This window comes from Athene cunicularia (assembly GCF_003259725.1).
Source record: "Athene cunicularia isolate RWA chromosome 1 unlocalized genomic scaffold, athCun1 chr1_part1, whole genome shotgun sequence".
Taxonomy (NCBI): Eukaryota; Metazoa; Chordata; class Aves; order Strigiformes; family Strigidae; genus Athene; species Athene cunicularia.
The window spans coordinates 15,875,142-15,888,975 of record NW_020799091.1 but is presented as its reverse complement, the minus strand read 5'-3'; the positions used below and the strand labels follow the sequence as shown (position 1 = coordinate 15,888,975).

The 13,834-nt window shown below is 38.5% G+C and overlaps 1 protein-coding gene across 1 annotated transcript in view; it reads left to right on the top strand.

Annotated features, from left to right (window-relative positions):
• The window catches only part of CWF19L2 (CWF19 like cell cycle control factor 2), a 79,166-nt gene extending 72,905 nt beyond the window's left edge, over nucleotides 1–6,261 (top strand). Inside the window, exons 16-18 of the mRNA XM_026844984.1 lie at nucleotides 777–857; nucleotides 4,145–4,246; nucleotides 5,102–6,261. Coding sequence (XP_026700785.1) covers nucleotides 777–857; nucleotides 4,145–4,246; nucleotides 5,102–5,242 — 324 coding nt within the window. The 3' untranslated portion in view covers nucleotides 5,243–6,261. The remainder of the gene's footprint in view (nucleotides 1–776; nucleotides 858–4,144; nucleotides 4,247–5,101) is intronic.
• The last annotated feature ends 7,573 nt before the right edge of the window (nucleotides 6,262–13,834 follow it).

Genomic DNA, 13,834 nt, shown 5'->3' with positions numbered 1-13,834 from the left:
AACTGGGTCATGATTTGCCTTTAACTAGTTTATTTTGTTCTTTGAAATATTATTTTTGTTTCCTGGAAATACGTGATTGGCTTCTGATGAAGGGGAGCAGTCAGGATGATGAACAACAATGCAGTAGCTTTTACCACATTTGAAACACTCCAACTGGTTGATTTCGTTGCTATGCTTCAAGTGCTGGTAAAACTTGTGTTTTGTTTGAATACTAAAGAAAAGGTGAAGTACAAAATTTAATGTCATGTAATTTGCATAAAACCTGCTTTCAGAAGTTTCCACCATTAAAATACACAGCAAATGAAATTTTAAAGGAACTTACAATACACTATATTCACTGCCATACTGTAGAGGATACAGGGGCACGCTTAAAGGTTTTTAAGCACAATCAGTCTTCTAAGCTGGATTCTCCTCTTAGTGTTTAAAGAAAAAAGGCTAATACAGTATAATGAGTTCATGAGAGGTTTTGTATGAGCTTGGTGAAAAGAGAATGTGACCTTTTAGTTGAAACTTGTTAGAGATAATTTGTGTCAGGCAAAAGTTAAATGTGAAAAAAAAAATAAAATAGAGGAACAGAATCAAGTGAGTTTGAAGATATTATATAGTACCTTTATAAAGTATGTAAGTTGTGGAAATCAGAAAGGCTGCCAAAAAATAAAGTTACTTTGTTAAGAAATGGTACTTGCGTTCGAATGTATGTCACTACATTGAAAAGTTAGTTCTTTGCTTGCTGTATGAAGGACTATTTTCATATGTAGATAAAATGATTTTTACAGAAAGCTATAATGGAGTCTGATGAAGAGTGGTCCATGAACAAGAAGTTAATTGATCTTTCCTCAAAAGATGTTCGGAAATCTGTAAGTAATGAGATATATTGAACACTGAATTTCTTAGCAAATTCTTCTTATCATTTTTCATTATTAACTGTTTCAAAGAGAGAAGAAAGGGAACACAAATTAGTGCATCAGGAGATGGCATAGGTATGATGAGATTTAAGAGTTTGACTGAACTCTTAACTGACATTAGGGAACAGATTCCTATTTATTTCAACACTTGGTGGACTGAGCTGGAAGCACTGGTTGAGAACGAAGATGGCAGTTTGAGGACATGCATAATTTTCTTGATTAGCTTTAAGAATTAAGGTAGATCAAAGATTTGCAAATTACTTTCTGGGAAAAAAAATGAGGTGTCTTTTTCATTGACCTAGAACAGCCTTTTGTGTTGCTAAGTTTATGAAGCAAAAAGATGAATAGCATTGTGTATTCTTTTCCAAAATAAGGGAACAGTACACTATTTGGCTCCTGGATACTAAAATGAAACATCTTTGTATATATAGATCTTAAAGGAATAATGCTGAAACTGTTGGGTTCAAAGACTTTTCCATCTTTTTAATATTAAAGTGAAAGATGTGTGGTATATAGACTTTACCACAAGTAGTTTGCTACTATGTAGTAATAATACTTAATTTCTGAAAATGGCTTTTAGTAAATATAGTGCTTTTGCGCAAAAAAAAATCTTAGTTTAGGAAAAAGGAGATGGGTTTTAGTAATGAGACATGAAGCCTGATATGACAAAAAGGGAGATGCAGAAGAGTGTGAAATGTAAAAGAATAAGGGATTTGGTATGGTAGGAGAGCTTTCGTATATTGTGATGACTCTTGAACTAAACAAACAGTGGTAGCAAATGTAACAAAAAGACAATATTCTGCCATGTAAGCTGAAATGTCATATAAATGCAATGGGAGTCAGTTATGGGTCACCTTATTCGACGTGGTAAGGCTTCACCTGGAAAACTGAGTCAGGTTTTGGCAACAGTGTTTTAAGACAATTACAGAAGAAAAGAGCATAGGTTAGAAAACTTAACTATAGAAACTGCTTCGGGAGTTATGCAGTCTAGGAAAGAAAGGACTGAAATGGCATGTAATGGTAGTTTTCTGTATAAAGGAGATTATTTTAAAGAAGATAATACTTTGTTGTTTGCTATCACTAATGGGTGCAGATAAGAAGGAATTTGATTAATTTGTAGCAAGGACTTAGGGAAGACTTTAAACTTAAGGTGGATGCAAACAGAAAACAAAATAGGTATGTTTTGGATATCTTCCGCTCATCAGTGTTTCAAAACAGGGAAAGCCAACATTTGTCACAAATAAATGAATTATAATTTTCTTGACACATGGTAGGGCATCCAGACGTCTGATTTCTTTAAGAATCTTAGAGATACATTTGTGTGACTATTATATACCTATTTGAAGGCAGGCCAATTTTTCAGATTAAATCATAACAGTTCTTTAATATAGTGCATCTGAGTGTAACTGGTTACACAGTTGTGTGATTTTTAACAATATTTTAGAGTAAACAAAATGCCTTTGGCCTTCAGGAAGATAAGAGAGTATAGTTTAGAGACTGAGCTGAGGTTTGGGAAGTTGGAGAGTTGTATTAGGAGATGGTGGTGCCTGGAAGGAGTGTCAGACATGGCTGAGACATCATCTAATAGGCAGATTGCATGCTGAAATTGGGACTGTGGTGTCTAGAGACAGAGTCTAAGCATCTAGCCCTTGCACAGCATCAAGGCCTTCTCTGCTTCTCCTTCTGCTCCCCTCAGCGAGGGAGCTGGGAGTGGTCACTGGGCTGGGAGGGGACACGGCCAGGTAAGCTGACCCGGCAGCAAGCACTTCTCAGCAATAGCCAAAACACTGGTTTCGTAACCAGTACAAAACTCAGCACCATATGGGCTGCTGTGATGAAAATGAACTCCATCCCAGCCAGACACTATAACACTGCTAGACACAAATACAGTAAAGCTGATGTTTTCTTTGAGGTGTCACCTGCCAAACTATTTTTTCCTTATTTAATGACTTTTTTTTTTTTAGCTCATTGTCCTGGTTCAGCTAGGATAGGGTTAACTTTCCCCAGCAGAGAGGGGGAAGGGATCTCCAGGAGGGTTATTTATACCATGCCGACATGGGCTCGGGAGTGTGGGAACTTTCCTTTATGGCTTTGGTGACGGGGAGCACACAGCGGGCTGTCTGTAACCATTGCAGTATTTCTCTATATATCTTTTGTCTTGTTTACTGTTATTACTGTTTATTTTTGTTATCATTGCTACTGTTGTTGTTCAGATTGTTTACTACACTGTTGTATTAAATTTCTTCTTATTTTAACCCAGGGTTTGTGCCCTACTTGTGTCCAAGGGTGGGGGAGGGACAACGGCAACGTGGTCTCCGGTCCCAGCAGGGCCTAAACCAACCCACTCGTTTAAAACATTTCATGTTTTTTGTTATGCTGTATTGCCCCTGTGTATTAAATCTTAATTATTTTTAGAGTGAACTTTCAAGCAATATATGGAACATGTCTTGTGAACATTGCACAATTATTTGGACTGTAGCAGAGGAAATGCTTATGAATTTGAGGCTTTGTAAATCTTATCTGTACAGGAACATCCTCAACAATTTAAAGAGCAGAAAATGACTTGTTGCAGTGAAATAGCAGAAATTACTTGCAATACCATAGCAATAAATTAATCCGCTTCTCTGTCAGACTGAAGGGTCTTTCTTTGTGGCAGGATAACCAGTGTCTCCTCTGTAGGCTGACTGAATTATTAAATTATCCGATTCAGCAATTTAATGATAACTTCCAGTCATGTAGTGGGGTCTTCTGGTAGTGTATTCTCTATAGAGGTGTTTCCCCTTCCCTCTGAGTGTAATGTTTCCACTGGGTAAATATTTCCTGTTATCACACAGCACCTTATTTTTAATAAATACAACTTGCTGGTGATTGTCTTAAAATTTGTACTCAACCCATGTAATTCAGAGGTGTGGAGTCAGGAATGCATTTGCTTAGTGTGCATGCTGCTGCCTGGTCCTTCCCCATCTCTTACCTGGTTGCCTGTGGAGGTTCTGCCACCCAGTAAACACCCTTTCAGTTTTCAGTGGGTTTTTTTTTATCTAGTTGTTGTGTTGTTCTTTTGCCTTACCTGTTTTACTGTTTCTGTGTTGGAATTTTATGTTACATGTACTTGGTTTGAGAGGTGGTTTAAAATGGGATACTATCAACTGTAACCACTTTCAAATTCATTACGTTGTGGGGAGGTTAAATAAACACCTACAATCTGTTAAACATCTAAAAATGTGTTTCTGTGTGTATAGGTTCCTAAAGGATTACCATACTTTTCTGTGGACTTTGGCCTTCAAGGAGGATTTGCTCATATCATTGAAGATCAATATGAGTTCCCTCGTTACTTTGGAAAGGTATTGTCATGTAAAAGGTCAATTTACTAATTATACTCTGTTTTGTAAAATTTAAATAATCAAAACAGATGCTGCCAGAACAGTCACTTTGTGCCTTTTCCCAGTTTAATAGCTGGCTTTTCTTGGTGAGTTGTTCTAACTTGGCTTGTTGAATAAAGTAGTAGTTGATTTCTTCATCAGCTGATGCTCAGAATATGGTTGTAGATCCATGTTTCTTTTGTATTAATAGCAACTCTAGATTCTTGACATATAATCTGATAGATGGAAAATACTTGCATCTATTTAAGTTTTCATGGCCATAGTATTCTCATATAGGTGCACTCACTTCTGCTAACTGTATCAGCTAGGGTGCATACACAGACTCACAGACAACTCCTGGTAAAATACTTGTGTGGTTAAATTACTCCATGTGGTTTAGAGAATATAGTGTATACAGAAAGAGCTGCAATAAATGATTCCTTTATTATGTCACAGCAATAATTTATTTGAAAGAGTCAATATTGCAAAAAGGTTAAGAGTGATTGGGGAAAAGGAGTTAAGAGCAGTGGGCAGTGTTCTTGTTTCTGAACTTTTCTTAGTCACAAATGTACTAATACATTGTCTTGCAGTGTTAGGATATTTATGCAGGGCATCCCTATTCTGTACTTAAAATAATTTTACCGAAGCAACTATATAACAACTACGGTTCTAATTTTTGAATTGATATATTTTTCAGAATTTCAGGTTTTAGTAACTAACACTTGAAGAAAACAAATAATCTAATTTGAAAATTGATATTTCTTTACTCTGTGGTAAAATAGTGTTAAGTAATATGGTAATTTTGCATTTATCAATATCTTTCTTCTACTTGCAAAGGAAATTATTGGTGGCATGCTGGACTTGGAACCACGACTCTGGAGAAAAGGAATCAGACAGAACTTTGAGGATCAAAGGAAGAAGGTGTTGCAGTTTGCACAGTGGTGGAAACCATATGACTTTACCAAAAAGAAAGAATGAGTATATCCTGCAGGCGAGGACTACATAAGCCATAAATTATATTAAAGGATATTTCATATGTTAAGGATGACACCAGTGTGTTTTGTATTATTAATATATTTTAAAATCAAGGATATTGTTTAATTGCTGATTACCTGTTTCTGGTTTGGACACTGTGGATCACATGAACCTGCAAGCCTGACAAACCAGAGCTATACAGTGGTTTTAATTTTTTAGCGGAACCAAAAGAATAATATCCTTGTGGCCATTGGCATTCTTCGAAATGTAGCTTCTGCTTTTGGAGTTCTTGTAATCTTTGAGGCAACTGATTTTTTTATATTGTATTTAGCCTAGAGCTAGTGCTTAATTACCTTTTTTTTAAAGAAAATGGTGTACATTTTAAGAACATTTTGATGAATACAAATACATTGTTGCAGAAGGAAGCCATACAGAAAATAATCTGATTTTGGGTCCTTATGTTCTTTAAGTTGAAGTTATTGCAGTAATACGAACATTCACATAGGATGTGATTGTTAAACCTGCTGCTGCCCACCCTGCACAAGAATTAATGCAATTTTTTGTACTTTCTTTCAACATAAAATGGTATTTTTTCAAGCTGACCTGTTGCACAGAGGATGATGAGACAGTCCACAGCTGGTGGTAAATGACAGCTTTAATGGGAACAGTTAATTTTTATGACAATAAAAAACAAAAAAGGAGGATGAAAGAGCCTTAAGGAAAAACACTCTCGAGTGGCCAGCAAAGAAAATCATTACAGGGATCTCCCCTGTCCTGAGCATCCCATCTAGTGCATCCATCATAATACTTTTCTGATAATAACTGTATAGTTTTCAGCGGGACCTGCTCAAAACTCCCTGCTGGCTGTTCCTGCTTGTGATGCTGTTAGTGCTGATTGGAGCGTGCTCAGACCAGAGGCAAGAGTTGCACATTAATTGATTGTTAAGCTTTGTGCATGGATGTCACTGGGAAATGCCTGTCCACTGTTTTAAGGACTACTGTCTACTGTGTCACTCACTAGATTTTGGGGTTTTTTTTCGTGTCACTCACTAGATTAATATTTTTTTTTTTTTCGTGTAAAAGTCACAAAAGGGGAGTTGGAAAGTGTGAGGGGGGGAAAAAAGGAGAAACCTGACAGCAGGCTCAGGCTTAGGCTTAGCAGATGCAGAGCTGGCAGAAGACAAGGACAGGACAAAAGGACAAAAATAAAAACATCGCCACATCATCCTCCCAGTGTATAAGGGAAAGGGTGCAGACTTGCAAATGCACGACTGCAGTGCTACAGGGAAAGGCTCCAAATGGCAAATATGCTCAGGCATGGGAGAGGTTAAGCATTGTGTAAGTGTCTCAACATGCTTCCTGTTCTTTTCCTGCTGAACCATTGCCCTGTACAGCTTCATTAACTGTTGTGAATTGTTCAGGTTAAGAAATGAATCAGTAAATATTACAGGGTTGAATAAGTGCTCATTTCTAGTCCCTTTGTGGTCTTTTGCAACTTTCCTGAAGAGCTAGTACTTCCCCCCCGAACCCCATCCTCCATTTTGGCCAATAAGGCTGGTAGAGGTAGAAATCTACTGTGGTGTGAATTGTAAATTTGTGTCACTGAAAAAGAAATAACTTAAACTGTCATGTTAATTTTAGTGATTTAATGTCTGATTTATACTATTTTTCGCCAGAAAGCGATGAATAGAAGGGTCAGTTCTACTGTTCTCCAGTAAGTTTTGATCTTCGTTAGGCTGCTGGCGATGTTACAGAACAAATAGGACATGAAATAGTAGCTGCTAGTAGTTGCTTAGAATGTTAACGCTGAAGCAGATTTAGGTAAACTGCAGTCTTTCGTGGTGTAAAGCATGACTAAAAATTGTTTTCTCTGAAAGCGTATGTTGCCTCCGGTCTCATCTGCCCCCCTGGAGGGTATCTGGGAAGGAACAGAGGTGACTGTCTTTTAAGGTCACAGGAAAGTCTTTATGCAATGCTGTGCTGGAGATGTAATTTTTCTAAATGGTATCACTTCTCTCAATTTGTGTTCCTCAAGGGAAGTGCTGTGTTTCACAAAGGATATCTAATTTGTATGTAGAAACGTCTTTCTCTCTGACTCACGATCCTATGCATATGTGTTGGTTTAGGCCCTGCTGGGACCTGAGACCACCCTGCTGTTGTCCCTCCCCCACCCTTGGATGGGACGGGGCAGGGAGTGAGATACAAACACCAGGGTTGAGATAAGGAAAATTTAATACAACAGTGTAACAGCATTGATAACAATAACAGTAATAACAATGAACAGAACAAGAGATATACCACATGGTTACAGCAGTGAGGGTACCGACTCGGACAAAAGCCGTCCCAACTCTTCCCATGCTTGGGCGCCCCAGCTGGAGCGCCCTCCCCACTGCTGGGGAAACTTAACCCTATCCTAGCTGAACCAGGACAGCATATTTTATTATTCTGGTTTCAGCAAAACTACTGATATTCTTTGGACCAGAAAGGACTCTGAAATATGGAGTAAGGGTAACAATCTCAAGCTAGGAAAATGTGTCTTACCCTATTTGAAGTTTTCAGAACGGGAGACTCTGGTTACCAGATACACTAAGAATAGTATCTTTTAATTGGTCTCAGACCACACGTGTATCTTCAGGTTAAGCTGTTCCTCTTCCCAAGTATCTTTACATTTGTGAGGCCATGAGAGTGAACACAGCTTGCTAGGGATCTTAGGTGGAAGGCATGGTACTCTTAGTCTTCAGTCCTTACTTTTACAAATACTAAAATATTTTAAATAGACCTGGAATTAGAAAGATGTGGAGACAGAGACTGCTATACTTCTCCTTTAAGTGTAGTTGATTTGGACACAAGATCCTTAATATCCAGGCTAAAAGTGCCAATTTTTAGCCTTCACAAATCAAAACAATCTAATCCAGTATGAAAGAACAAACTTTAGAAATCCAGGCTTGCTAACATTATATTCTTGTGTGCATATTGATGTAGCTGTGTGCTAACATTACTTTTCCAGATGTTGCATTTGTTTATGTTGTTAAAAGTGAAAAGGAAGGGGTAACGTGCTTCCTTTAAGAAAGTCATGCTGCTATACCCTCTACAAGGAAGTTGGTGTGAATTTTACCTCTTAAGTTAACCACTGGAAGGTGGTTCTGAAAGAACATTTAAGCTTTCCTTGGGTCCCAGATTTCAAAGCTAATAATACAATCCCAGGATTGTTCCAGGGAAATCTTTGGAAAAAAGTTACCTACTGTTGTAGAAATGTATGAATTTTTAATTTTAAACACTGTACCGTGCTCAGTAATGAATCTTGCATGACTTCCCTGCTATCTCTTTTTATTCTGAATCTTATGATAAAGTGTCTGTGAAGTACTAGAACTTTATTTTAAAAGGACTGCATAATTACAGGATATATTTAACTACAAGCATCCTTACCCTCCCTGGTGTTTTGCCTCCTAGGTGTGACCTAAGCACTGACCTAAGCACAGAGAGCCCAGAGGGACTTCACATAACACAAAATGAGTCGATTTAATGAGTCAATCTGTAATGATAGGTAGAGTTAGGTCTTGAGACAAGACAAGGTGACTTCAAAGTCCCACCTCTTTCTGCTGTGCTTTTAAGATCTTATTTAATTCTGATATTTTATGTGAAAATGGCTTGGACTAGCACTTGTAAGACAAGATATGAACAGCTAACAGAGCTGACACGTATTTAATGTGGCATAAATACAGTTTTCACTGTACAGCTTCCCCATTGCTGTTGTCACAGGTTTACAAGGCTTCATTTGGGGATGCCAACTGATCTCTCATGTCTCTAGATGCTTTTTATAGGCAAGTCCAGGTGTGTGCTTTGTAGTTGTTGGAAAGCAACAAACTCTTCTGGCTCTTCCAACATTCTCCCTTTTAGTGCAGAACAACTCTTTGAGTGTTTGACCCCAGTTCATTAGGTCCCAATACTTGCCTGTGAGGTGGAAGAAGACAGTAATAGTGCCTTTATGGATGATAGCATCTCCAACTGGAACTGAATAGGTAGGCTCTTAGTTTAGAGTTAACACAAGCAAATTCAATCAGAATTGGTGACCTTGTGCTCTTTCAGTCTCTTTTCTTTTGTGACTGCTATTTCAGGAATTAGGTTTTCATTGTCTTATCAAAGCTACTCTTTTGTTAGGTAGATTATCTTGGCAAGACTGGCTAAGAATTAGCAATTATTTGCTAGAACTGGCCAGTTCAACCAGTCAGCCACTAAGATTGACCAGTCAGTACTAAAATATTGGGTCTTTGCCTGAATCGCCCTCTCCCATGGTTGACAGCGAGGGCTTACTACTGTTACGTAGTAAAAAGTTGCAAAAAATGGGATGTCTGCTGTTCATTAGAGTAGCAGCATGTTGGTTCTCTATGTGACTGTGTGTATTAAGATATGTATTACTTACATTTACAGAACAACTGCTGAAACTGTATATGATTTCACTAAAGTTACACTGGGCTTTACACCATTAAAAATGTCAAAATATGTCCCTTACTAAAAAGTACCTCCTCCTCATGGTATGTGAAAGGAATTACAACTTGTTCATGTACTTAATCTGCTAACACTGTGATTATGAAATGTCTTAAGTGAACATTAAGACTTTTGTAAGCAGTTTGTGGCATCCATAGAATCAGCGGAGGAGGACAGGAGATAAAATTATCTAGTTGATCCCCAGACAAGATCAGGTATGTTTGTGGCATTCCTAGATCTGTTTTCTCTATGAGATTTCTGAGGAGGGAAAATCCACAGCCTTCCTGGACAACCTATTCTAGTATTCACTCTTTTCATCATGAAATACTTGTCTTCCTACTCTTTAATCTTATTTGTCCATGATTCAAGTCCAGTATTTACTGTTGCATCTGTTACAAATGTGTGAAACATTACGTTGTTTGGAGGTTCCTTTTACATGTTTGGAGACTGCATTGAGTTGTCTTTCCAAATTCTAGTCTTCAGACTGAACAGATTAAACTGTGTGTATTCTTTCACTGTCATTTTGTACATTGTTTTTTCTATTCTTACCATTCTCTTGTGCTCTGGAGTCTCTCTGGTTCATATAGATGTGATGTGATGGAAGTCTCGAGTGGATGTGGTATCTCAGTGAAGTGTGTCTGATATGAAAGGACTACTGCCATTCTTGGTGGAATATCCTCCTAATCATTGCCCCTCTCAATGCAGTGTTTGCCTTTTTCACAAGACTATGATATAATGAATCCCATGACTCCCTGCAATCTTCAGATCCTCTCCTGCTCCGAAGTCAACAGTTTGCTATTGTAACTGGATAATTTTTGCCCAAGTCTAAGTTCTTGCTCTTATATTTGTTGTCTTTGTTTCCTTTTCATATACCCTTTTTTTTTTTTCTCTCTCCATTTTGCTGAGGTAATTCTGGATTCTACTTCTGCTTTTAAATGATTTTTTTTTTACAGCCACTTGAGTCATCTGCAAAATTAAGCAGCAATACTGTATTGCGGCAACTGGAAATTGATGCCGCATGCATATGTGCGCTGCAGTAGTGCGTGCACTGGCTAAACTGTTTCCCTGCTATCACTTTTATTGTTGCTGATGGACTTGCTGCAACTTCTTAATGTTATTGTTGCCAGAGATGTGGATGCTGTGGGCATCACAAGTAGCAAAAGCGGTAGGAAGGGTGGCTTTAGAAGATTCAGAAACCAGTATCATCTGGGAAAGGCGAGTTGGAAATGAACTCCAGGATTATAGTCTGTGTTCCTATGGGGAAAAGTGGGCTGAAAGTCAGACATTCCTGTTAACACCCTTCCCATTCAGGTCATCTGCCTGGCTGTGTCCCTTCCCAACCTTTTGTGCATCCTCAGTCTATTCACCGTGGGGGCAAAGGGAGAAACAGAAGTCCTTGACGCTGTGCAAACACTGCTCAGCAATAGCTGAAATGTTAAGTGTGTTATCAGCACTGTTTTGGTCACGAATCTAAACCACAGCACCATGAGAGCTGCTATGAAGAAAAGTAACTCCATCCCAGCCAAAACCAATACAGATACAGGAGAGGAATGAATATCAGGTTCTACTGAGACTTGTACATAGTTTGGCTATCTGGTAATTGTATAGGATCAGGAAAATAAAGTGGCAAATCTAATTACTGAGCTATTTTTCTCCCTTTAAAGACTGTCCCTACATTTCATCAGGTTTAGGATGTGCTAGATTCTTTATCTCAGGTTTAAGCAAGTGTCCTTTTGCTTCAAAGTAACATTTCTTCCATTTCCAGCTATTGCTGTTCATGAATATTATTGAAATGGGAAGAAATCTTTTTGTAGACACTGCAGGTGGGATTCAGCACAATGTTAAAACACTTTTATGTGTCCAGCTGTGAACTGCATGTCTGAATACACAGTGTTGGCCTAGTTCAATAAAGTTAATGGAGCGTTAGAGGGTGGTTCTTCTTTGCTGCTGTAGGTGACCTGATGGGTTAATTGAATCATTCACTAGGCTCTAGTGGTTGTGTTGATTAGGGACCAATACCTGCTATTACTAATTTTATTGGTAAAAGCAGTCTAAATTTGGCAAATATCTCTGTCTCTCTTAGCCAAGAGAAGTGATTGATGGAAGTTTAGCCATCAGTATGCCTATTCCTGTATAGCATTTGTCTTTGTTCCATGTGGATTCAAGGAATCTTTCAAATGTTGCAAGGTGCCTCTGTGTTGAATAGTGGTTTTGCAGTCAGAAAATGGGGGTTTCTTTTGCTTGGTTTTTTATGTCTAATCAGAGTTGTGCACTGAACCTCAGTCTGTCAGCAAAGAAATCAATGCATTTCACTGAAATGGATCAGCTTTATTGAAACAATGTATTGAATTAAATTTCATGGAAGATGTTCTCAGCAGTGCGTTCTTCTTTATTATGTGCTGAAAGTTAATGTGGTGTTCCCATATTTAGTATTTTTAGCCAACTGCATTTAGAGTGAGTGGAAAGATTGGGAAAGCTTGAGGCTGAGTCCTAGTTCAGCACTTACTGGTTACGGGGCAAATCATCTGCTTTATTTGTCCTCTGCTGTTGGCTGATAGCGAGAGGACCCCGCCCAGCAGAAGTTTTGTAGAGACTTAGTTGAAATTATGTTCCATGAGTACTTGCAGTGATTTCCAGACAGGTTGGTTGAATTTAAAAGCATATACTGCTGGCCATTCCTGACAACTGTGGAAAAATGTTACCTGTGATTACAAGATTGATTCAGGAATTTAAAAGCCCAGAACAACTTAATACGCTTTTTAAGACAGAGAATGGACAGAGAATTTGGCTATTATCTCTTTTTACAAACAGCACATGCATCTTAAATTTCTGTGAACCAGCTCTCCACTTCTTCTGAGATTTAGTCTTTTGTGGGAAGCCTTTGGGTTATTTTCTCTTTAGAGCAAAACTATTTTTGTCCAGTATCAGAACAGAAACAGATGATATGGAATTCACCTCACACTTGTGTGAGTAGTCCTTGTCTCTCTATATAGCTGTCTAGAAGACTGTGTGGATAAATAGCGTTTGTGTTTCCTACAGAATACAAAACCTTTTAAAAACTGAAAAAAAGGGCGAAGCCCTCCAAGAAAATCTTAATCCTCAGGACTTCTATCTTCACAGTGCTTTACAAACATTAACTTCATATATCTGAAAGCTTTGACCAACATAGCTCCAGTGAAACTGCTGTCTCTGGACCTAAGTGAATTTGTCCCCACGCCTCTGCATGTCCCCTGCCCCAACCCAGCGCTTGGGCTTTGGGTTGTTGAGAGGGCTCAGAAGGTCATCTCAGATCCCACCTCCTTGTGCACCCCTGAGATCCCATTCACTTCTCCTGATCACATCCTCCTGGAAGTGCTCCTTGTCCATGAACGCTGTTTTAAATGATTTATGACTGCAGAGTCTTTTTATGTTCTGTGCAAAGCTTCCAAATCAAATCTTGATGGAAACCGCTGTCTGTGATAATTTTGTTGTCTTCCTCTCTGCTAATGAAAAACAAGTTCAGTCTTGCAGTTAAACAGTGCAGTTGTCTTCCTTCGTACACTTTTATACAAATCAAACAGGAATACAGGTAGCTGAGAACAGTAATATGATTTTGGCATACTAACTAATTAACTTTTAAAAGGTCAGTGAGTCCCTGCCTAACAAAACAGCGTGCTACAAAAGCCTGGATTATCTTTTAATTATGAGAGGGGAGGACACGCAAGTGGGTTGTGAGGACTCCACCATTTTCTTGCTGTTGATTCACGGAAGAGTTGCACAGCATTCCTAGGAAGTGAGTTTGCTGTGCAGTGAGGATGCTTGTTTCTTCCACCCTAATTCAAGCCTCTTTATCCTATTTGGTTTCTATGAATTGCTGTGATTTAAACATTAATACTTATTATCAAAGTATCAGAGATGTAAAAATATAAGATGATGATAAGGGTTTTTTCTAGAAGGAAGGGGCTGGTTTCCAAGGTGTTTGGCCATCTGGTAGCAGGGTCCTGGCTTTAATTGTTTTGGAGACCAGACATCAGTGGGAACATTCCTTCGCACTGGTACCTGCAAGGGCTCTACAGGGAGCTACAAGGCCTGCAAAGGGTACAGGGGGAAGCACAAAAAGCACAAACGGAA